Here is a 26,046-nt window from a genome sequence, read left to right on the forward strand (position 1 = left end):
GGGTTAACAACTCAAGACCGAGCTAATAATGCAGAACGACGTAATTATCTCACTGCGACCACGTGCAAAGCTTAGCTTGGTTCGGACCTCAACTAGGCCTAGCCTTTAGACCGAGCTACATCATTTCTTACCCCGGCCCATTACGTGACCCAATTTACAAAGAAGGTGATTTCCTTAGCTCGGCCCAATTGATTTATAAATTATCCTCTCAAGAAAATTAAGAAATTTATAATTGAATTTTGAAAAATGCTTCCTACCCCCAGCTGGGGGTGACACCCAGTGAGGTGTCAGCTGGGGGTTGGAAGGAAAAAAACAGTTTTTCTTTTTTTTTTTTTTTTTTTGATTTTCGACCAGTGGAGGCGCGCCACGTCACTGGGGGCGCCACCCCCACTGGGTGTATGGAGCATGGTTGTTGAATTTTTGACCTCTCATGGCTCTTTTCGTTGAAAACACCTTTAGCTATACGGATTTGACAGTAGCAGCCCACAGCCCATATCGGGATGGGCTGACTCTCCTGCCTATATATGGGCTTTATATGCATAGTATTTGAAGGGCTTCAACCTTTTTCACTGATTGGTTAATTTGGGCTGGGCCCTCCAGAATTTCTAATTTGATTTGGGATAGAAACATTGTTTAAAAGCTTTTGATTTTAAATTATAATATATATATATATATATATTAATAATCATCAGCATGTACTGAACTGGATATGGTTCTTCTACACATAGCATCCTTTATATTTATTAGAAGAAAATAATTTATAAAGAAGTTTTATAAAAAAAAATACTCAAAATGATATTACAATGACAGTTTTTAAATCATAAATAATAATGATGAGTGTTTTAGTTTAAAATGAAATAATCAATCACAACATTTGTGTTTGAATTTTGTGTAAGTATTATATTTGTATATCATTGAATTTTACTAGATTATTCACATTATATAAACCAACACAAAAAACGTGATTGCTATATTACTAAATTGAATAGTGATCAATATTTCATGGATGTGATAGTCAATTAGTACTTATTGTTTATTTTTTTAATTTATAAAAATGATTTAATTAATTTTAAAAAATGTTAATAAATAAAAAGTCCGATATGAAATACTTTTAACTTTTGTATTCAGAATACCAGTTTTCAAAACCACAATGCTAAATAATAAAAGGCAATCGAAAAGTTATATAGAGTAACATTAGAAACATCAATATGCTACACTAAATATCCTAGTGCTTATAAGCATATGTGTTACACTATGATATTGAATAACGATATTGGAATATAACCAGTATTAGCGATACAATTATATATCAACTAATATCGGATAAAATCAACTGATATGTTGGTGAATAATGGTATCAGAAGTCCAAAATCCGTTAACTTTTTTTTTTTTTTTTTTATCAGCAAATTAAAATTTTCATTAAAGACATGAAATTAAAGGTACAAGACGAAATAATATTCGATATATCAGTCGATGTTTAAAACCTTGGTTGCCACTCCAATTTTTCTCATACTTGTAATCCTAAGGGAGTTGTGTCCAAGCTCTTGGCTTCCATTTGAACACATCCTTCATTTCAGTAACATCTCTTTTGTACACATACACACTTGATGCCCACAAAAAAGCCCCTAAATTGAGTGCAGATATCACCAAAAGAAACCCATAGTAGTAATCCAAGTGACAATCATTCAAATTCCTCCCTATCCAACTCTTTCCTCCACCCCTTCCTGTAATCTTATCCACCACTGTCACCAGAAAGCTATTTAAAAAATTCCCAACTCCGATCCCACTAGTAAAAAACGTTGTCCCAAGACTCTGCATGTCCTCTGGCGACTGATCATACAAAAACTCAAGCAATCCAATGGCATTGAACACATCGGCAATCCCTAGAAGAACATATTGAGGCAATAGCCAAAGTATGCTCATAGGAACAATCTCTTTAGGTCCTGTAATGTGGTGAATTTTTGTCACATGGATGCACCTGACTTCAACTACATAGGCAATTGCAATGGCTATGATTTGGATGATGAATCCAATTCCGAGTCTCTGGAGGAGAGCGATGCCACGTGGGTTTCCAGTCCTTTGACGCATGAGAGGGACGAAGTAATGATCATGCATAGGAACGGAAATGAGCATGGAGAGAGTGACAAAGCTGCCTAGTGAGGCAGTCGGGATGTGAAAATTGGAACCCAACCTGCGGTCCATGGTGGTCCCTTGCTTGACAAAGAGGGTGTTGATTTGGGCCCAAATGGTGCTGGAGACTAGGGTTACTACCCATATCATGGCCATGCCTAAAATGAGTTTGGCTCCTTCTACTTGAGTGATTGAGCATGGAGGCTTTGAGGGATTAAGGTTGTCTTGTTTGATTGCAGCCTTGTCCAAGAACCTGAGGATAAAATTGTAAATTTATGGGCAAATTACATATACCTCTCTCGAGATTTAGCTAAATTACAGATACCCCTAAGGTTTCGGAAATTACAAATACCCCCTTGAGGTTTATATTTTCATAACAAATTGTTCCTAAGATTTATATTTTCATAACAATTTGCCCCTTAATTTGTTATGCAAATAGTACCTTCAGGGGAGTATCTGTAATTTCTCAAATCTCAGGAGGGTATCTATAATTTTGCTAAACCTCGAAGGGGTACATGTAATTTGCCCTAAATTTATTTTTCTTAAGATTTGACAATATTTACAATTTTTAAAGATTGACAACTGCAAATAATTAAAAACATGTGAGCCATGATTGGTAAGCCTACTAAGGAAGACAATATTAATTTGAGCAGTATATTTATTTGCTCATGCAAATGTGGTTTGTCTACTTGTGTAGAACCCTAAAGATTGCACTCAGAAGTGGGCCTGATCTCCAAAAATTGACATGACATATACATCAGCCTAAGAAAGTATTTAAAATAGGCTAATCAAATTTGTGTGTCCTTTAGGAATGGGTTCTATGACTCTCTTTGTAGCTCTATCCAATCAGAATCTTTGATGCCCAGTGTCATATTCTGTTGATTATCAATTATCGATTCATATATTAAAATATCTTAGTGATTGTTGGTTAATAGTGGAACCCACTATTTCTCTATATATATCTATGTATCTATCATCAATGTGATATATTTCAAAAAATAATTAGAAAATATCTCAAATTTAAAATGTGTTTAAATTCATTTTAAACATAACTCATATCATATCAAATATAAATTAAAAATTAATTAAAAGTAAATCACGTGAATATGAATATATAGGATAAAAACATAATTTTGGGGGGAATAACAAATCTTATGCCCATAAATTGAAGGGTAGTACAATTTTTACCCTTTTTAGACGCATTTTTTTTTTAATTTTTTTTTTTTAAAAACACAAACTTTTAAATGCTAGCCAATTATAAGATTGGTTAACATCTAGAAGTATGAAGGTAGTTTTCAGGAGAGTTTAATTGTCTTATTTTTACTGATATATAGTTCAATTAGCAATTCTATGGCTCAATATCGCTTTCAAGCTTTGAATTTCAACTACTAATGTTGTGTTTGGTTGAGAGATTTGATGAGTGATTTGGAAAGAGAAATGGAAAAGATAAGTAAAATGTGAAAAAAATATGGCTACATTTTACATAATTTTATATATATTTTTCCTTTTTCTTTTTAAATTTCTCCCTAAATCTCCCAACCAAATAGAACCTAAAAGTGCAAAACAGAGTCATGGTCTGTTTAAAGAGAATCTAGATGGAGACTAGAACTACCATGTGGAATCCTTGACTTGCCCTGTGGTAGCAACTATGATAGTGCTCTGAATCACTGATTTTTTAAGTGGACCCATCTCATTTATCAAGGGCTTTCTATTTTTATAATTAGGGCTGTAAATCAAATTATTTAGAAATAATTTTTAGTTTTCTCAAATAGTTGATGAATTTAATTTTTTTTAATTTGATTTGAACTCAAATTTAGCTTTTTTTTTTTTTTTTTTTTTTTTTTTTTTTTGACAAACTGAGCTCAAACACTCAAATCTCAACTCAACTCAACTCATAATTTAGAGCACTATATATAATTGCGCTTTAAAATCACTAGTGTGTTTTACATGTAGATGTAGATGTAGATGTAGTTTGTTTTGTTGTGAGAGAGTGGTTATGGTGGGGAGGTCTAATTCCTAGGTGATGTGGCATAGCAACTTGGGTAGACACTGACAATTCATTTATGTTATGTTTGGTTGAGAAATTTAGAGATAGATTTAGAAGAAAAAAGAAAAAATGCGTGTAAAATTAAGTGAAATATAGATATATTTTATTTATATTTTACCTATATTTTCTATTTATTTTTCTAAATCTCTTCTCAAATCTTCCAATTAAATACAATATTAAGGAAATACTAGAAAGGAATAATTACTGTGAACAGTGCATAGGTTTATATATTAAAGGATTGGGTACTAAACACCAAACCAAGAAGAGCATCTTTCTATGGTCTTCATGATCATGGGGTCTATGACCTTACAAATTTCTTATCCAAATTTCACTAGAATGCATGTAATCATACCAAAAATATTTAGGTTACTCAGCAACCCCACACAAATACACACACACACACACATATATATATATATATATATATTTAATAATCAGATATTCAAACTAGCTTAATCTCTAGTGGCATCAAGATTTGAGGTATCTTTGTAATATTTAAATGTGCAACCACTTGAGTGATAAGCCTTTTAGTTGCCTTCTCCTCCCACTAAGCCAAATCTCTTGGGGTTCTCATCAACCATATTTATAGAATAATGTTATCTATAAATCTTTTTTTTTTTTTTTTTTTTTTTTTTTTTTTTTTTACTGGTAAGCAAAAATTAGGTAAAAAGTCTGTTTACAGCATTTTTTATTTTTGTAAGGACAATAATAGAGATTAATGCAAACGTTAGATAGAGTAAATTTCTCATCAAATTTTTTTTTACCACTAGATACAAAGGTAGTCAACACTAATAAATTTATATGAGACTCGTCTATTTATGTTTAGTAATAAGAAAATCAAATAATAAATTTGTTTATATATAACATTTTAAAAAAAAATTATGTTTGAGGTTAATAATAGAGATTAATGCAAAAGTTAGATATGGTACTGGACTTTGCGTTAATGAAAACAAAAATTTTTCACAATTACCTGTACCCAAGGGTTAGTAGTAGTGGTACCACTTTCAATGGCAGTTATAGTTATGAACTGAGAAAAGATTTTAAGCCTCAAGTTCATTCTAAAATTTTCCTATTTCAATAATTGGAGCTTTGAGTAGTTGGATTCATTTATATTTATAGATGTTGCTCTCACCTCCACTTAATTTCAATGAAATGCAAAACTAAGGCATTTTTAATATCGTATTTATTTTCTATTTTCATTTTTTATATATACAAAAAAAAAAAAAAAAAAAACACACACACACACACACATAAAATTTGTTTAGCAAATTTTCTTTTATAAAAATAAAAAATAAAAACTGCTTCAAATACCAAAAACTCATTTTTCATATTTGAAAATTATTTTCGCACTAGAATAAAAAACGATATAACTAGATGTTCTTGGGCGTTTTGTTATTTTTGTTTCCGAAAACACGATAAATGAAATAGGCCCAAGAAATTCAAATATAACTACTATACACTACAAAAAATTAAAATTTTAGAGACTAAAATTTAGAAACCAAATTATTTTTTAAGAACCAAATATTTTTGTTGCGAAAAGTGTCGTTATCATATTTTTAGCAACAAAAACTAGACATTAGTGATAAATCATTAACCTTTTTGGACCAAATTTTTTTCTCAAAAAATAAACCATTTCGAGACTAAATTATTTTGTTCCGAAAAATCTATTTATTAGTGACATTTCAAAATGTTGTCACTAAAAGCCTTCTTTTGGACTTTTCAGAACAACATTTTAGCGACTGTCATCATGACGATAAAAATTGGTCCATCAATGTCTTTTACAACAAAATTTTCACTTTTAAAGACGAAAACATTTGATTTTTAAAACTCTTATTTATTGTAATGATAAATGGTAGTAAAACTCACTCACCTAAAAACTGGAGAGTGATGGGTTATTTTTGCTCAAAAACACAAAAAAACGAAATAAGCCCTAAGAAATTCAAATCTATCTATACTATATATTAAGCAAATGGGGGTTTTTAGCCCCAAGCCTTGTGGGAACTCCAATCTCTCAATCTAAATTTCCTGATTTTTTGATTTTTTTTTTAAAAAAAATTCTTAGCATTTATTAGTTTCTCTCAACTCCCAAGTCTTACCCTCATAATAACACTTTAATGCATTAAGAACAAGTATAAAAAAAATTCTTTGAAATCCAACACATATGAATTCCTTGAAAAGTCCCAACACATATGATTATTATCCCTCATAATAACACTTTACTGCATTAAAAACAAGCATAAAAAAAATTTCTTGAAAAGTCCAACACATATTATTATTATTAAAATATTAAACTTTAATATAATATAATTAAAAAAAAAACATTTAATTTCTTGAAAAGTCCAACACATATGATTATTATCGAAATATTAAACTTTAATATAATATAAAAAAGGAGAAAAAAAAAGACATTTTAAAAAAATATTTAAAAATCATAATTTACATATATAGATAATTATAAACATAATTTGTACATAACACGGATGATATGCTAGTATAACTAGTACTCAAGATGGTAGTAAAACTCCTTCACCTAAATATTGGAGAGTAGTGTTGGGATATTTTTGCTTTGAAAACACGAAAAAATGAAACAGACCCCCATGAAACTCAAATATAACTTCTAGAAATGGCAGTAAAACTTACTCACCTAAAAATTGGGGAGTGATGGATCTGGCGTTTACCGCTATGAATGTAATGTTGGAGCTCAAACTCATGAAGTTCGGACGGGTGGCTTGGAACTCTAAGCTTCCTGTTAGCAAACGCAACGATAGGGACTCGAAGTAGTTCACCAGCAGGGCTCGTAGTCTTCCTAACCTTGTGCCTGTACAATGGTGTCCCACTGTAGAATATGAATAAGGATAGTAAAAGCCCAGCTGTTGGGATACCATACCCTAATCCCCAACCCAAGTTGTCTTGGATGTAGATAAGGCCTAGGGTAGCCAAGAGTGCACCAATGAAGGAACTGAACATCCACCAATTGAAGAAAGACACCTTGAGCTTCTTCTCATGTGGGTTGAAGTCATCAAATTGGTCTGCACCAAAGGTGGAGATGTTGGAGTTGGTCCTGTTGGAAATGGTAGAGAAATTTTAGGTAAAATCAGAATTTTTTCTCAAGTTTGGTCTATTTTTTAGGTGGGCCCTGAGTGTCGATTTACTCGGGTCAAAGTGGTAACGCGTTCTATGCCGCGTTGTGATTCACGTGGCATATTTGGTTGCTCAAAACCATTACCGAGTGAATGGGAAATTGAAGCCAAAGTGTGCTCCATGGAAATGGAGTTTTGGTGGAAATTCCTTAAGGTTGTAAATTGGCTTGTCCCACATTGATTTGGTGGGAAGTTTTGAAAGGGTTTATAAGGCTTGGGTTAGATACTTGGGGTGTGCCCCAAGGGGTACCCAAGTGTTTTAGAGGGAGAAGTTATGGGCAAAATGGGCTAGACCCATTGGACCCAAAAATCACCACACGCGCGCCGCCGTCCATCCGGACGGGCTTGGGCGCGGGTGTGTGGTTGGGTTGGGCTTCTAATCTTTTTGGGCCAAAAACATTTGAATTTAATTTTATTTTTTGGTAAAATAAAATCCAGAATTCAAATTAAACTGATTTGGATTTTCTGCACATCCAAACAGAGCCCTTCCCGTTTTGCTATCTGTTTGAATTGTTAACTGATTCAAATCTGTTTGAATTCAAAACCAACAGGTATCATACCTGTTCAATTTAAAACCAAGAGTCACCTTTACATCTATAAATAGGACCACCCTCATTTGATGTTTTTTCATTCAGAAATTTCGTATTTCACCTCTGCTAATTATATTCTTCATCTTGCAGCATTTTATTTTCGAAAGAAAGAGTGTAAACACTTAGTGTGTTCGTAAGGCAAACAATTTGTAGTGCTGCTATTGTTTGTGGTAGATCATTTCATCCTGGGAGATAGACGTCCAAATTCTGAAAGCACCGTGGAGAGGACGAATCTGTCTTAAGGACACAGTTTCAAACACTGGACTTGATCAGAAAATAATTCGAAGAAATTAAATCAAGTAAGTTATTTAATTTATTTTCAGTATTGTTTTTATTTATTTAAATCAGATTTTAATTTTGTTTTTGTAACAAAATAAAATCTGTTTTTATTTATTATTTATTTTTTCGAGTTTGATTTTTGTAATCAAACAAATTCTCTCATTTTCTTTATTTCTTTAAATTCTAGTTGTTGTTTTGTACACAATAGAATTAAATCTTTTAAATACAGTGAAGATTGTCCAACAGGTCCCACCAGCCCCAACTGCTATGATGTAGAGAGCTGAGTAGAAGAATGCTGTTTGGGAAGATGAGGCCTTGTTGCATACCCAATTTATGCATGTTGGTTTCAAGATTTTGATTGATACTGCCATTGTTAGAAGTACCATTCCCTGTTGACATCATTGTAAATGAGTCGTTTACTTTTAGCATCAGGTACAGGCTAAGAATCTTATGTAAGATTATAAGAATGTCGAGATATGATCGAATGATTGTAAGTGCATTGAGATCATTATAAATGAGTCTATTACTTTTTTTTTCTTTTTTCTTTTTTTTTTTTTTTTTTGATAAGCAAAGATAAGTTTTATTGATGAAGAGAAAAGACAAACAACATTCAGCCAAAGAGAGAGGGGGATGCTGCATACATAAAGCTGCTCAAATGGTCCCAAAGATGGCACCACTTAAGAAGCACTGATAGATGCAAACAAACCCAGGTTGATGAGAGACCAACCCAGGCAGAACAGAGAGCAAAATAGAAAATAAACAACACCCCCACCCCTCTGATGCAAACCAGGGCCAAGAATCTTATGTAAGATTGTAAGAAACTCCAAACATGCACTAATAATTCTAATCATCATATTGCCGATACTGTTTCAAATTATGATGCGAATGCAGTACTATGTGGTTTTCATTGATGAATACGAAGTACATGTCCTTTTCAATCAATTAAATTGAAATTCATTAAAGCATTGAAAAGAGCGTGTAACCTATATATGCATATCTAATTCCAAGTTGATGAATTAACACAAATCATCATAAGTATGTGGATAACCTTGTTACAGATCATTTCCAACTTGTGCATATTTAAATTTCAACTAGAAGGAATAACTATAATCTCCCAACAAATCATAAGCCTGTGGATAACCTAAATACATATTCCATGTAATAGTGGTTATTATCGATCCCACCCCACGAGCAAAAGTTCTACATAAACACATGAAAAAATTATGAATAGAATACAAAGTACTGGCAACATTAAAATGAACGTAATGCTCAACACTACATTCTGTGCATTTAAATATATATATATATATATAAATATTGTAAACATAAAATTTCAGAACATAAACCTTACACTTTGGATCATTTACCATGTGTATTATCAAGAGATCAAGACAAAATGACATACCTGAATCCATTGATGAACGGTTAAACGGAAGCGTCTGATTGTCAATAAAACCTTAATATTGACTTTGTTAGAGCCTTCTAATCCTTTCCCTTATGTGCCTTATGTTTCTCCTTGAGAGGATTTAGAAAACAAAACAGTATTCTTGTTTTGTTTCACTCTTGGGAAGGAATAGGGACCATAACCTTTTAAAGGTTGTAATTGGTTTTCATAACTGAAAGGTAATGAAAACCAATAAATTAACCATTATTGGTTTCATAACTGAAAGGTAATAAAAACCAATAAATTAACCATTATTAGTTTCATAACTGAAAGGTAATAAAAACTAATAAATTAACCATTATTATTATTGGTTTTAAAACTGAAAGGTAATGAAAACCAACTTTAACCAATATGTTTTAATTTCTATTTCTGCCCCTCATAGAAATAGAAATTATACAACTAGTATCTACACATTAGGTCCATAACACATATACCCTTAAGCCTATTAACTAAATTGAATCACTTAAATTGTAGGCTTCTTATAAATGATAACACCACATTTAATTATGTGGTCCCATTGAGACATTATCTAACAATCTCCCACTGGACCACATATGTATCCTGAAAAATGTGCTTAACTTTAGTGAGCTCAAAAATTTGTTATCATAACTTGAGGGTATCCAAACAATCTTGTCCATTAACTATATTAATATAGGATCAAAGCGGTCGTCGTTACATCAATCGTAACTCGACCCACCAATGGTCACGTATACTAATACAGCTAAATGACATAGATCAATCATGGATGCGTAGCATGGAAATTACATGTGATGTGATCCATACATGCCTATTTCCAACTGGTCCTACTTAACTTTATTGAGATCAATACTTCACAATACGTAACAGAGCGTAATAAACTGAATACTTCATTTCTGCAGAAATTAATCTAATTACATAGATAAAACTCAAGACTGACATAAAGCAGTAATATAAATACAAACTCCCACTAAACCAGAATGTTCTCAAATAGAACAACACCCATCTGAGCAGTGTGCTCATGAAAGACCTTGGGTGGTAGTCCCTTCGTAAGTGGATCCGCTATCATGGAGTTTGTCCCAATGTGCTCTATGGAAATCTGTCCACTCTGCACTCTTTCTTTTACAACTAGGAACTTGATATCAATATGCTTTGATTTTGTCGAGCTCCTGTTGTTATTGGAATATAAAACTGCAGACTTATTGTCACAATATATCTTAAGTGGTCTTTCAGTGCCTTCCAAAATACGCAACCCAGTGACAAAATTCCGCAGCCATATCCCTTGGTTTGATGCCTCATAACATGCTACAAATTCTGCAGCCATGGTGGATGAAGCTATGAGCGTTTGCTTTGCAGACCTCCAAGAAATTGCTCCGCCAGCTAACAGATAAATATAGCCTGATGTGGATTTCCTACTGTCTTGGCATCTAGCAAAATCGGAGTCGGAATATCCAATGACCTCTAACTTATCCGATCTCCTATATGTGAGCATATATTCCTTTGTTCTCTGTAAATATTGCATAACACGCTTGACTGCTTTCCAATGATCCATGCCAGGATTACTTAAATATCTGCCTAACATGCCAACTATAAACGCAATATCCGGACGCGTACATACTTGAGCATACATTAGACTCCCTACAGCCGAGGCATAAGGAATCTTCTGCATTTCTTGAATTTCAAGACTGTTCTTCGGGCATTGGCTGAGACTAAACTTGTCTCCCTTAGCAACCGGGGTTTCACCTGATTTACAATTTTGCATGCCAAATCTAATGAGTATTTTTTCGATATAGCTCCTTTGTGATAATCCCAGAATACCCCGAGAACGATCTCGGAGTATTTCGATTCCTAATACAAAGGAAGCATCACCAAGATCTTTCATTTCAAAATTCTTAGATAGAAATCTCTTGGTGTCATGCAATAAGTTTATATCGTTTGTGGCAAGCAATATGTCGTCAACATATAAAACCAAAAATATGTGTTTACTCCCACTGAACTTGTGATACACACATTCATCAACAACGTTAGTTTCAAAACCATACGAAGTGAGAACTTGATGAAATTTGAAGTACCACTGACGAGAAGCTTGTTTGAGTCCATAGATGGATTTAGTCAATTTGCAAACCATATTCTTTGGGTCTCCTGACACAAAGTTTTCTGGCTGCACCATATAAATTGTTTCTTTAATGTCACCATTAAGAAAAGCTGTTTTGACATCCATCTGATGCAACTCAAGATCAAAATATGCAACAAGCGCCATAATTGTCCTAAAAGAATCTTTCGAAGAAACTAGAGAGAAAGTTTCTTTAAAGTCAATTCCTTCTTTTTGAGTAAAGCCTTTGGCTACAAGACGTGCCTTATACCTCTCCACATTACCATTTGAATCCCTTTTGGTTTTAAATATCCATTTACAACCTACGGGCTTCGCACCAACTGGTAATGAGACAAGTTCCCAAACTTTATTGTCTTGCATAGACTTATATTCTTCATTCATGGCTTCTATCCACTTATGAGAGTTGGAACTTTCCATGGCTTGACGAAAGTTGATTGGATCATCTTTCGACATTCCATTTTCTACCTCATGTTCCTGGAGATATACAATATAATCATCTGAAAATGCAAATCTCCTTTCTCTGGTGGATCGCCTTAATGGCACAGATTCTTGAGGTTGAGGTTGTAGAGTTTGTTCCTCAGGAACAATTACCTCATCTTGAATGGGGGTTTGAACTATATTATCTTGAACAACATTGTCAGGTTCTCGAGCAATGATAGGTATAGGAACCTGTGATTGGTCAAAAGTAGTAGTAGGAAGTGGGATTACTCCTGCTTCCTCCTCAAAGACAATATCTCTAACTGGATTTCTCCCCCCAAACTCAACATCCTCAAAAAATGTTGCAATTCCCGTCTCAAATATTGACCTATTTGTGGGATCATAAAACTTGTAACCCCGTGATCGTTCGGCATAGCCAATAAAGTAGCTGCTAATGGTTTTAGAGTCCAATTTTTGTTCATGAGGTTTATAAGGCCTCGCCTCAGCAGGACACCCCCACACATGCAAATGTTTTAGACTAGGCTTTCGCCCAACCCAAAGCTCATAAGGTGTTTTTGCAGCTGCTTTAGTTGGCACCCGATTTAAGATATAAGTTGCTGTCTTTAGAGCCTCACCCTAGAGGGACTCTGGTAAAGTAGAATGACTGATCATACTTCTTACCATATCCTTAAGAGTCCGGTTTCGTCTCTCAGATACACCATTCATGCTAGGTGATCCTGGCATGGTGTATTGTGGGACGATTTCACATTCCTCTAGGTATTTTGCAAATGGTCCTGGACGTTGTTCACCTGATCCATCATATCTGCCATAGTATTCACCACCACGGTCAGACCTGACACTTTTAATCCGTTTGTTGAGTTGTAACTCAACTTCGGCCTTAAATTTTTTGAATACGTCCAAAGACTGTGATTTCTCATGGATAAGAAATAGATACCCATATCTGGAATAGTCGTCTATGAATGTGATAAAATAATGTTGACCATTCCAAGACGCCATAGGGAATGGGCCACAAATGTCCGTATGAATTAATTCTAAGACATCTGTAGTCCTATGGGCACCATATTTCTTTATTTTGGTCTGTTTTCCCTTGATACACTCAACACAGACATCAAAATCTGAAAAATCAAGAGAGTCCAAAATTCCATCAGACACAAGGCGCTCAACTCTAGATTTAGAGATGTGACCTAGGCGTTTGTGCCATAATGAGGCTGAATTTTCCTTAGTTAATTTACGCTTTGTACCTCGTGATTCCACGTGCAAGGTTGCATTATAAGATGCAATAGTTTCGAGCAAATATAGATTATCAAACACATTAAGTAAACCAGTACCAACAACATTGGAATTAATAGACATACTAAACTTCATATTTCCAAAAGAACAATAATATCCCAATTTGTCCAATACAGAAACAGAAATTAAATTCCGTCTAAAGGACGGTACAACAAAAGTGTCTAATAAATCCAAATAATAACCAGTTTTCAGTAATAATCTAAAGTGCGCTATTGTCTGCACTTCTATCGACTTGTCATCACCCACAAAGATGTATCTTTCAGCATCAGTTGGCTTTCGGTAGTTCAGGCAACCCTACATAGAAACACATATGTGAGTAGTAGCACCAGAATCTACCCACCAAGTGTTTCTTGGTACTGAAGCTAAATTTATTTCAGAACAGACCAAAACATGAAATGTACCTTTCTTTACACGCCAGGCGACGTATTTGGCACAATCCTTCTTTCTGTGTCCGGGCTTGCCACAAAAGAAACAACCATCCTGCACTTTCTGTTTCTTTGGTTCCGGACCCTGAGGAATAGCAACTTCCTTTCCCTTATGCGTTCTTTTGCCCGTATGCTTGGAGGTGCTTGCCAGATGAGCACTTTCAGTCCTTTCTTGCTTCAATCTCTCTTCCTCTTGCACACAAAATGAAATGAGCTCATTGAGAGTCCATTTCTCCTTCTGGCAGTTATAACTGACCTTAAATTGGTTAAATTGTGCAGGAAGAGAGATGAGAACTAAATGCACGAGCAAATCATCAGATAAGTCGAGCTTTAGTGCCTTAAGTTTTGAAGCCAGATGAGACATTTCCATGATGTACTCGCGAACATTACCCTTACCTTTATACTTTATTGAAATCAAGCTTGCTAAAAGCGTGCTTGTTTCAGCCTTATCGTTTTTAGCAAAACGCTTTTGAATTTCTGAAAGAAATTCACCGGCAACGGTAACATCCTCTGTTATTGCACCCCGAAAAACTTCTGGAATCCCACGCTTCATGATCATAAGACTTAGCCTGTTAGAACGATCCCACTTTTCAAAGTACACAGTTTCCTCAAGAGTACTTTGTGCAGTGAGAGCATTCGGTTTTGGCATTCTTAATGCCAAGTCTATGTCCATGCAGCCGAGAACAATCAATATGTTCTCTTTCCAGTCCTTAAAGTTTGTTCCATTTAACATTGGAACATTGTTCATGTTGGCAGAGATTGAAGTAGTCGACATTAAAGCTGAATAGACAAGAAAATAAAAGGAATGCTCACATTAAGTTACCAAACAGATAATCTCTAAATAAAAAAAAAAATAACAACATCTCAAGATACCTAGCACAACATTAATACCAAACCTTTGGGTAGTGATATTAACTGTAAGTGGTATTCTTGTTGTAATGATCAAACATTGACAATAAGTTATGTCAAATAACAAATCTATCTTTTGATAGATTTATTATTCACATTAGGTTTTCTTGACAATTGGCACATGTTTATCACCACAAAATGTGTGTGTAATTCTGCCAAGTTTTAATCATGTCTTTGGACCGATAAATACCCGCATGAGATACACAGACATGAACTTCAAAACATTCCATATAAAACAATCTAGACAAGAGAGATCACTTTTGTGACATCTTGTTTGAATTGACTTATATTGAGAATGTTAGAAAATTAAATTTCTGTAGACGTTGTATGAAATTACATTAAATTTAAAGATTTCTAAATTTGTGACCCCGTATATGTTATATAATCTGAAGCAATTCCAATTATATATATACATATATAAATAGAATTGACGGGTCCAAAAAAAAAAACTGCCCACCGAATCATTTTACAATGCCAGAAAATAGATTGCCATTTTCACAGAACAAAACAGGAAAAAACAGAATTTACATCCATAAGAAAATTCAGAATCTGATTCCAGGAAACTAAATAGAATGAATAAAGCATATCAATTCTGATAAGACACATGATATGTTGGCTCTGATACCACTTGTAAACATAAAATTTCAGAACATAAACCTTACACTTTGGATCATTTACCATGTGTATTATCAAGAGATCAAGACAAAATGACATACCTGAATCCATTGATGAACGGTTAAACGGAAGTGTCTGATTGTCAATAAAACCTTAATATTGACTTTGTTAGAGCCTTCTAATCCTTTCCCTTATGTGCCTTATGTTTCTCCTTGAGAGGATTTAGAAAACAAAACAGTATTCTTGTTTTTTCACTCTTGGGAAGGAATAGGGACCATAACCTTTTAAAGGTTGTAATTGGTTTTCATAACTGAAAGGTAATGAAAACCAATAAATTAACCATTATTGGTTTCATAACTGAAAGGTAATAAAAACCAATAAATTAACCATTATTAGTTTCATAACTGAAAGGTAATAAAAACTAATAAATTAACCATTATTATTATTGGTTTTAAAACTGAAAGGTAATGAAAACCAACTTTAACCAATATGTTTTAATTTCTATTTCTGCCCCTCATAGAAATAGAAATTATACAACTAGTATCTACACATTAGGTCCATAACACATATACCCTTAAGCCTATTAACTAAATTGAATCACTTAAATTGTAGGCTTCTTATAAATGATAACACCACATTTAATTATGTGGTCCCATTGAGACATTATCTAACAAATACATGTATAGATTTTGAAAAAATTATGACTTTTATTGGCCCTTGAGAGCGTAGGCATAGATAACAATGTTGTAGATGGACATTATCATGTAATTGGGTCACTATAAAATATGCACAAGAAAAAGAACGTCTTGATGAGACCATGTTTGGGTAAGGATATGCAAAAAGTAAATTTTATGCAAAAAAATATATACAAAATAATATGTTAAATTGACTGTATCACTTTAAAATAAAAAATCCATGAAAGATTTTTTATTTTATTTTATTTTCAAAAAAAATACTATGTACCATATGTTACGTTAACACCATATCATTCTGGTCAAAACATCCAATTCAAAACTAATTGACATTTGTTTGACGCAGGCTCTCAAATATATTAACCAAACTCGGTGGGCTTAGAAAGACGATGTGAGATAAGTCTAATAATTCTGATGGATAATTGTGTAAAAAACTTGTAAAAAAAATAGTGTATTTTTCTTAATAACAATAGAGATGAAAGAAATTTACCAGGACATAAATGAGAGATGACAATGTGAAGGTCCAGAAGCGACCTAAGTAAGAATCTGCTATATAGGCGCCAACGATTGGAGTCATCCAAACTGAGCTAGACCAGTTATTGACATTCCTCACAGACGAAACAGTGTCTTCATGAAGTTGGGTTGTCAAGTAAACCACTAAATTGGATGCTACTGCATAGAATGCCATCCTCTCATATGCTTTATACCCTTCATAACCAACAAAATGTTGGAGAAAAATGGTTGAATGAGAAATTGCCTCATAAATATATATATAACTCACAAATTTAAGGCTCATCAGTTTTACAAAATTGATTGGGCAGTTTTACTAGCATTAGTTGCTAGCCTTGATGGCTAGAGGCTCCTCCCCTCTCCCCCATGGTGTATAAAAGGAGGCCCTATTCCTTGAATAGATATATAGAATTTTTCCTTGACATCCATACACTGTCAGTCTACTTCTCCTATAATTTTCTTCCTAAGAGAGAGTGTTGCCGTTGTCCGTTCGCTAAGCTAATCAGAAGGTGCTTCTGTTGTAGCTGGTAAAAACCGTCGTATCTTGGGAAGTAGACGCCGGCGTACCTCTAGCACCCAACAGTGAGGCGGCGAATCTTTTTTAAGGAGACTGTGGTATCATACAGGCTTCGGTTTGCTTCCTTTAACCATTTTATATTTTATCTGTATTTTATTCAGCATGTTATTTTTCCTGGGATTGAAGGTTTGTTTTGTTCATCTCATAATTTTGCGATATGCAATGTGAAATTATGTAATGTGAGTAGTTTTTCCCAACAAACTTAAAATAGATTCGACGTTTATCATAGAATTAGATTAATAGATTCCTAGGTGTGTGTAATAATTTTGCATGTAATTGGCCACTGGTAGTACTAGCGAGTTAATTGGTTTATTAGATGCATGTACACAGGGTTAAGCTTTTGATTTTTCCATTTTGTGTATGCTACTGTTTGGTCTTCCCATAGCATGGAATAGGCCACTGTTATCAATAGGGAAGAAGAGTTCCATTGGTGCAACGTTAATTCATTGTATTTTCTAATTAATTTATTAATTTATGGTGCACCGGTTCATACATTGTATTTCTAGATTTACATGCTTCTAGTTCACATGGTTCTAGTTTACAATATAAATTACATGTTCATTCGGTTTTAATTTTTAGTGTAATTTACATTTCTAGCATGTTTATTAGGTAGTAAATTTACATGTAACTTGTACCTATTAATTTTTAACTTAGGCGTGGAGTTGTAAAGTGTATAACTTGCCTATATTTAAATTCATGTTAATTTCTCTAGAATTATTTGCATGTTAATCATGTCATTTGCAATTCTTGCCTAGTAATGTGATTTAAGTGTTTAGGAGTTATAAAATGTTTGTAACTTGCCTCAATTAATTACATGTTTAGTGTACCATAAGTTCATATGTAACCTTTACCAATTCAAAATATGGTTTAATTATATTTAATTTTGGATTTGTAACTTGTATAGTTAATTACATGTTTATTATGTAATTAATTTTTTACAGTTTTTTTTAGTTTAAATTCTAGATGTGTAACTTAAGGGTTAGTTTTGATCTTTACTTACAGTTATTTATTATTTTGTTTGCAAATACCCTCCCCTTCAATCACTACTTTGCCAAAAGCAAAGAAAAGCTGAGGGAGGTTTTATTGTATTTTGCTGCTAATTCTTTATTGCAGGAATACCTATGGGAATGGGAAAAAGGATTAATTTGGACTAAATATTTGAGGCAATTGTTTGCTTGAGTGTTCATTTGTGGTTATTCACCAATATGTAAAGCACGTTTTATTTGCTCGTAATTATTGTAGCAATTTTGTTGTAATTGCTTGTACAGTTTGGAACTTGGTGTGTTTAACCTAGTTCATCCCTTGGAAAATTTAATTCTTAAAGTTGTTTCCTATGGACTAGGAGTCAACATACTCTTGAAAGTTTTGTCTAAGGTTAACTGGGTTTTAAGTGGGACCGGTGTGACCCCTCCAGTCTTCCTGGAAACTTTCCTGACCATGTTCGATTCTAGGTTGTGTGGTGATACTAGTTTTGAATTAAATTTCCAATTGTGGGATTTTCTAGTGTTAAGTTTGATTTCTGGAAATACAGAATAGTGAAAATTCTGCTGTAATTTTTTCGAAATGGCAACTGTCTCTGATGCTGATGCTGATGCTGCTGCTGTTAATGTTGGTGGGGATCCGAACCCCGGGGCGACTGGCTTGCCAACCCCTGCTGTGACCTCTGTGGTCAATCCTTCTGTTGTTACTCCGGCTGTTCCGGGAGGACCGCTCAATCATCACGAGCGCCCGGAGAAGTTCACGGGAGTGAATTTCAAGAGATGGCAGCAAAAGATGCTGTTTTATTTGACTACTCTAAGCCTTGCGAGGTTTCTGAGTGAAGATGTACCAGCCGTAGAGGAGAATGAGCAAGATAAACAAAAGCTCAGGGCTCTAGACGCTTGGAAACAAGCAGACTTCTTATACTGGAATTACATTCTGAACGGCTTGGCGGACCCGCTTTTCAACGTGTTCTATGCCAAGAAATCGGCTAAGGAGTTGTGGGATGCCTTGGACAAAAAGTACAAGACCGAGGATGCTGGGGTAAAGAAATTTATCGTCGGCCGGTTCCTGGACTTCAAGATGGTGGACTTTAAAACTGTCCTGAGTCAAGTCCAAGAGTTCCAAGTAATTATGCACGAGATACATGCAGAAGGGATGGTCCTAAGTGAGTCATTCCAGGCAGCTGCTTTGATTGAGAAGCTGTCTAACGGCTGGAAAGACTTCAAGAACTACTTGAAGCACAAACAAAAGGAGATGACAGTTGAAGAGCTCGTTGTCAGGCTCTGGATTGAAGAGGACAACAGGAAGAAAGGAGGGAGTACCTCCACTGTCAAAGCCAACATGGTTGAGCATGGCGAGTCCTCGGGGGCAAGGAATAAACCACCGACAGGCAAAAGCTCAAAGTTGGGGGCTAGAGGAGGAATCTCCAAAAGGCCAGCCTACAAGCCAAAGGAGCCTACTTTTAGGTTCAATGGCAAATGCTTCAACTGTAGAAGTGACGGGCATCGGGCAGTTGATTGTCTGAAGAAGAAGCCCTACAGGAAAAACCCTCCGCAACACAAAAACCGGGCACATATGGCTCAAATGGAGGAATTGTCACACGATGTGGACGACATGAATCTGTCAGCCGTCGTGTCAGAAGTGAACATGGTGGGGTCAAACCCGAGGGAGTGGTGGGTAGACACTGGGGCCACTCGCCATATTTGTGCAGAGAAGAGAATGTTCACAACTTTCGAACCGGTTTCAAATGGGGAGAAGTTGTTTATGGGAAACTCTGCAACCTCAGCTGTTGAGGGTAAAGGCAAGGTGATCCTGAAGATGACTTCAGGAAAAGAACTGACTTCGAACGATGTCCTTTTTGTGCCGGACATTCGTAAGAACCTTGTCTCGGGGTCTCTCCTAAGCAAGCATGGCTTCCGCATGGTGTTTGAATCAGATAAGGTCGTGTTGACCAAGGGCGGGGTCTATGTGGGGAAGGGATATATGTCAGGTGGTATGTTTAAATTGAATGTAATGACATTTATCCCTAAGATTAATGAGAAAGCTTCTTCTTCTACTTATATGCTTGAGTGCCCTAATTTATGGCATGGTAGATTGGGTCATGTAAATTTTGACTCTTTACGTAGATTAATCAAGTTAGATCACATACCATCTTTCAAGATTAATCCACAACACAAGTGTGAAGCTTGTGTAGAAGCAAAATTGACAAGGTCTTCTTTTCATTCTATTGAAAGAAGTACCCAGCCTTTGGATTTAGTGCATAGTGATGTGTGTGACTTGAAAGTTGTACAATCACGTGGTGACAACAAGTACTTTATCACTTTTGTTGATGATTGCACTAAATACTGTTATGTGTATTTGCTTAAAAGCAAAGACGAGGCTATTGATAAATTTATTCTTTTTAAGAATGAAGTTGAGAATCAATTAAGCCAGAAAATCAAGGCATTGAGAAGTGATCGTGGTGGTGAGTATGAATCCCCATTTGCCGAGACTTGTGCTCAATTTGGGATTATTCACCAAACCACAGCGCCTTATTCGCCTCAGTCAAATGGTGTTGTTGAGCGGAAGAACAGGACGCTGAAAGAGATGATGAATGCAATGTTGATAAGTTCTGGGTTGCCACAGAACTTATGAGGGGAAGCAATTCTCTCCGCGAATTATATTCTTAATAGAATACCACGGAAGGAAGTGGATAAGACTCCATATGAGTTGTGGAAAGGTCACAAGCCTTCATATAAATACCTACGAATGTGGGGGTGTCTTGCAAAAGTGGCGGTACCTACACCCAAGCGGGTTAGGATAGGTCCGAAAATCGTAGACTGTATTTTCATTGGTTATGCACAAAATAGTAGTGCATATAGATTTCTTGTGCACAAGTCTGATATTTCAGATATACACAAGAATACTATCATGGAATCTAGAAGTGCATCTTTCTTTAAAGATGTATTTCCGTGTTGTTCCCAAGATAGGGTTCCGAGTTCCATGAAAGAAATAGATGATCACGAAGACGATCACATAAATGATCACATGGATGATCAAACAGCTGATCAAATAATTGATCAAGTAGATGATCAAGCTGATGAAGTAGATGAGCCAAGAAGGAGTAAAAGGGCTAGAACCACAAAGTCTTTTGGTCCAGACTTCTTGACTTATATGTTAGAGGGAGAACCTCGAACGTTCCATGAAGCTGTGACTTCACCTGAAAATCCTTTATGGAAAGAAGCAATTAAAAGTGAGATTGATTCCATCTTACAGAACCATACTTGGGAGTTGGTTAATCTATCCCCAGGCAGTAAGGCCTTGGGGAGTCAGTGGATCTTTCGAAGAAAGATGAAAGCGGATGGGTCAATTGACAAATATAAAGCTCGGCTAGTTATCAAAGGATACAGACAGCGAGAAGGCCTGGATTACTTTGATACGTATTCACCTGTGACAAGGATTACATCCATTCGCATGGTAATTGCAATAGCAGCTTTACGTGTTTTAGAAATACATCAGATGGATGTAAAGACAGCTTTCTTAAATGGAGATTTAGATGAAGAAATCTACATGGAGCAACCCGAAGGGTTTTCAGCTCCAAGGAAAAGTAAGAAAGTCTGTAAGCTTGTCAAGTCATTCTATGGTTTGAAGCAAGCTCCCAAACAATGGCATGAGAAGTTTGACAATGCTATGTTGTCAAATGGGTTTCGAATCAATGAGTGTGATAAGTGCGTATATGTTAAAGACACTGACAAAGGTTATGTCATTTTGTGTCTATACGTTGATGACATACTCATTGTTGGTAGCAATGATGAAATGATTAAAGCTACCAAAAGATTGTTAAACTCTAAGTTTGACATGAAGGATATGGGCCTTGCAGATGTCATTCTGGGTGTTAAGATCACTAGAACATCTGGTGGTATTGTACTTTCTCAAGCTCATTATGTTAATAAGATACTTGAGAAATTTGGAAAGTCAGATACAAGTATGTTTAGGACACCGGTAGACTTAAGTCTATATTTGACCAAGAATAATGATGAGAGTGTCTCTCAACTAGAATATTCTCGGGTCATTGGGAGTTTGATGTATCTGATGAGTTGTACAAGGCCGGATATCGCCTACGTTGTTAGTAGGTTGAGTAGATACACGAGTAATCCTAATGCTACTCATTGGAAGGGCATTATGCGGGTGTTGGGGTATATCCGTTACACCCTGGATTATAGGCTGCATTATACCAGATACCCAGCGGCACTAGAAGGGTATAGTGACGCAAATTGGATATCTGATATAAAAGATTCCAAATCCACTAGTGGTTATGTGTTTACCCTCGGAGGGGCAGCCGTGTCTTGGAAATCTGCCAAGCAAACGTGTATCTCGAGATCAACGATGGAATCTGAGTTTATTGCTTTAGATAAAGCAACTGAAGAAGCTGAATGGCTTTGCCAGTTTGTTGAGGATATTCCACGTTGGCCGAAACCTGTGCCAGCTATCAGTATTCATTGCGATAGCCAATCAGCGATTGGTCGAGCACAGAGTAATATGTATAATGGAAAGTCTAGACATATCCGTCGTAGACATAATTCCATACGACAACTACTCTCAAATGGAGTTGTCTCTCTAGACTATGTTAAGTCTAAGGACAACATTGCGGATCCGCTAACCAAAGGGCTAACTCGAGAGTTAGTAGAAAAGTCGTCAAGAGGAATGGGGTTAAGGCCTTTAGTAAAGGTTACCGGAACGGCAAACCCAACCTAGTTGACTGGAAATCCCAAGATCTAGGTTCAAAGGGACAACCTAACTTCGTATAATGGGTGAGTCACTGAAGAGGTAAATCCTCTTGCCCATTCCTTTATACAGTGATGCCCTGTGGGGGTGGAAGGTTAAGCTAATGCTTTTAATGACCGTAGTGATGTGGTATAATGAAATACAGATCTAGGTCACTTATGTGAGTGCGAAGTGGGGCTGCTTCTTTAAGAATTGCCAAGGCCGAATTCTTTAAAAACACTCACAGAATCAGGCTAGTGTTCCGGGGCCATACCGGACACACCAGTGAGAACAAAAACAATGGTTGGACTAACTCCTGTGTGAGGTCTATTGTCTCGATAAACGGCAGAACAGTTCAAGACATCATGTTCATTGGTCAGCTAGTAAATCCGATAGGCTTTCACTACGAAAGGTTCAAGGCCAATAGCTACCTTTTCTGATGCAGGGTTAGTCTGTGTGCTCTCTCTCTTTCCGAGTCTTTGTTGATAAACGTTGAGCGTTTGCTGTATTCGGTCAATTTTTATTCATGTGAGGGATTGTTGGAGAAAAATGGTTGAATGAGAAATTGCCTCATAAATGTGTATATAACTCACAAATTTAAGGCTCATCAGTTTTACAAAATTGATTGGGCAGTTTTGCTAGCATTAGTTGCTAGCCTTGATGGCTAGAGGCTCCTCCCCTCTCCCCCATGGTGTATAAAAGGAGGCCCTATTCCTTGAATAGATATATAGAATTTTTCCTTGACATCCATACACTGTCAGTCTACTTCTCCTATAATTTTCTTCCTGAGAAAGAGTGCTGCCGTTGTCCGTTCCCTAAGCTAATCAGAAGGTGCTTTTGTTGTAGCTGGTAAAAACCGTCGTATACTGGGAAGTAGACGCCGGCGTACTTCCAGCACCCAACGGTGAGGCGGCGAATCTATTTTAAGGAGACTGTGGTATCACACAGGCTTCGGTTTGCTTCCTTTAACCATTTTATATTTTATCTGTATTTTATTCAACATGCTATTTTTCCTGGGATTGAAGGTTTGTTTTGTTCATCTCATAATTTTGCGATATGCAATGTGAAATTATGTAATGTGAGTAGTTTTTCCCAACACAGAACACCATTAATTTTCTATCGTTACTCTTCTGTGGCATAATTTACATAATGAGAACGAAAAAAGAAAAGGAAAAAAGAAAACAGAAAATGAGAACACAACGAGAAGAAGAGATAAGAAGATGAGTATACCAACGAGAAAAGCACAAGCTTTCCATCTGCCAGTTTTGGAAGCAAGGGCAGGGTGGCCATGGAGATCCACAGTACCATCTTGAGTGTAGTCTTTGGATTCCATTAATGGAGAAAATATTGAGAGGTTGATGATTTGTTAGTGAGAGACAAGAGCACTTAAGCTTGAGAGAAGATGGTACAACTCAAAGGTTTTTGAGGAAAATGAGTGGCTGCAATGTTGCTATAAGTAGGCAGTGCTATAGTTGCTGTCACTGAGCTTACCCAGAGAAGCCAGTATTAGAAGAATAAACATTGGGTATAACCTATATTACATAGATTCGGGTGCGACTGTACATCTAAATGGTGTACTCTTAAAATCTAAACGGTGTACTCTTAAAATCTCAAATCTAAAGGTACACAAACTCGATAAAAAATATCATATTTTTATATTTTTAATCTATTATGTGAAATAAAATGATTTACTATATATAATATATAATGTTAAAAAAGGTGTTTTATAGCCATGTGGACGGGACACTTTGCGTGGGTCTCCGAATTAGTCAAGGTACACATAAGTTGGTCTAGACACACCATTCATAAAAAATAAAAAAAATAAAAAAGAAGTTTTATAGCAATTACACAACAAATGATAAATACAAGATAATGTTAAATACAAATATACAAGAAATGTCCAATAAAAAGTATCGGACATATATCTCACACCCTTATCTAAGTATCGGATGTCAAACGTGAGTATTTGATTTATTTTGAAAAGTATATGTAACATAGGGTATAACAATAATATCACATGACTTTAGCGAGAATCACATGGCTAGATTAGTGCTTAGTGTGAGACACATTGTCCACCTAATTTTATTTGGTAAATTATAAATATACCCTCTGAGATTCGATTAAAATATAAATCGTCCCCTATAGTTTTGAAAATTACATTCCACCTCTTGAGGTTTCTAATTTCATAACAAATCGCCCCTTTTATTAATAAATCATCAAGTTAATTAACAGTTTTTAATGATATTAAAAAATACGTATTAATTAATAATTTAGGTAATTTTATTATTGTATAAGAGAGCAATTACAAATTTTATTTTTTTAGTTAATTTTGTTAAATGAAAAATTCTAATAAGGAAATATTTGTAATTTTTCAAATCACAAAAGACAATCTGTATTTTAAATAAAATTCAAAAAGTATATTTATAATTTACCCAATTTTGTTTATCGATCTTCACATTCAATATTTGTTCATACTAGGCTAATAATCCAAACACATCATAAATTTGAATAAAGATTTAGAAAGAGAAAATAAAAAGCATTGTGAAATATAATTATATTTCATTCACATTTCACCGTCTTTTTTTTTTTTCTTTTCTAAATCTTTATCCAAATTCATGATCCAAATACAGCTTTAAAGAATATTATCAATTAGATAAGATTAACGCAACATGAAAAATTCGAACTTAAACTTGATTTCAATCCAATTTTTAAGATTGTACTTAGATTATGGATTTAGGTACAGATTTGGAAATTGAAACAAAAAATGTAATGAAATGTGACATTTTTCTTTTTCTTTTCAAATCCATATCCAAATCCATCATAATCCAAACACAATCTAAAGAAATATTATCAGTTGGAATAAACTTACAGAATATGAAAATTCAAGCTTAAACGTCATGCAATAAGAAATTTAAGGATTAATTTGATACAAAAGTCAAACTTCAAGACGATAACTGTAATTTTTCTCAAAAATAAAATAAAATAGAAGTAAAATTAAAATCTTCAAAGGAAAAATTATAAATATATAAAAATAAAAATAAAAATCTCCAAGTTTAACCCTTATAACAAAATAAATTATAAATTTTTAATTTTGTCAATTTAAATTTTAAATTTTTTATTTGTTTTCAATCTAAATCATTTGTCTAT

At 34.9% G+C, this 26,046-nt stretch overlaps 2 protein-coding genes across 2 annotated transcripts; both read right to left on the minus strand.

Moving 5' to 3' along the window:
• Nucleotides 1–1,163: 1,163 nt before the first annotated feature.
• On the minus strand, nucleotides 1,164–24,299 carry LOC145807828 (protein NRT1/ PTR FAMILY 5.1-like). The gene is made up of 5 exons (XM_082906787.1): nucleotides 24,130–24,299; nucleotides 16,579–16,796; nucleotides 8,437–8,575; nucleotides 6,822–7,239; nucleotides 1,164–2,383 (listed from the first exon to the last, which is right to left on the minus strand). Exons 1-5 carry the CDS (start codon nucleotides 24,230–24,232, stop codon nucleotides 1,522–1,524), a joined length of 1,740 nt encoding a protein of 579 aa, XP_082762913.1. The 5' UTR covers nucleotides 24,233–24,299; the 3' UTR covers nucleotides 1,164–1,521.
• Nucleotides 13,475–16,068, minus strand: LOC145807827 (uncharacterized). The gene is made up of 2 exons (XM_082906786.1): nucleotides 13,849–16,068; nucleotides 13,475–13,741 (listed from the first exon to the last, which is right to left on the minus strand). Exons 1-2 carry the CDS (start codon nucleotides 14,645–14,647, stop codon nucleotides 13,713–13,715), a joined length of 828 nt encoding a protein of 275 aa, XP_082762912.1. The 5' UTR covers nucleotides 14,648–16,068; the 3' UTR covers nucleotides 13,475–13,712.
• Nucleotides 24,300–26,046: the final 1,747 nt, after the last annotated feature.

This window comes from Camellia sinensis, chromosome 14, assembly GCF_055761805.1.
Source record: "Camellia sinensis isolate YWXY chromosome 14, ASM5576180v1, whole genome shotgun sequence".
NCBI lineage: Eukaryota > Viridiplantae > Streptophyta > Magnoliopsida > Ericales > Theaceae > Camellia > Camellia sinensis.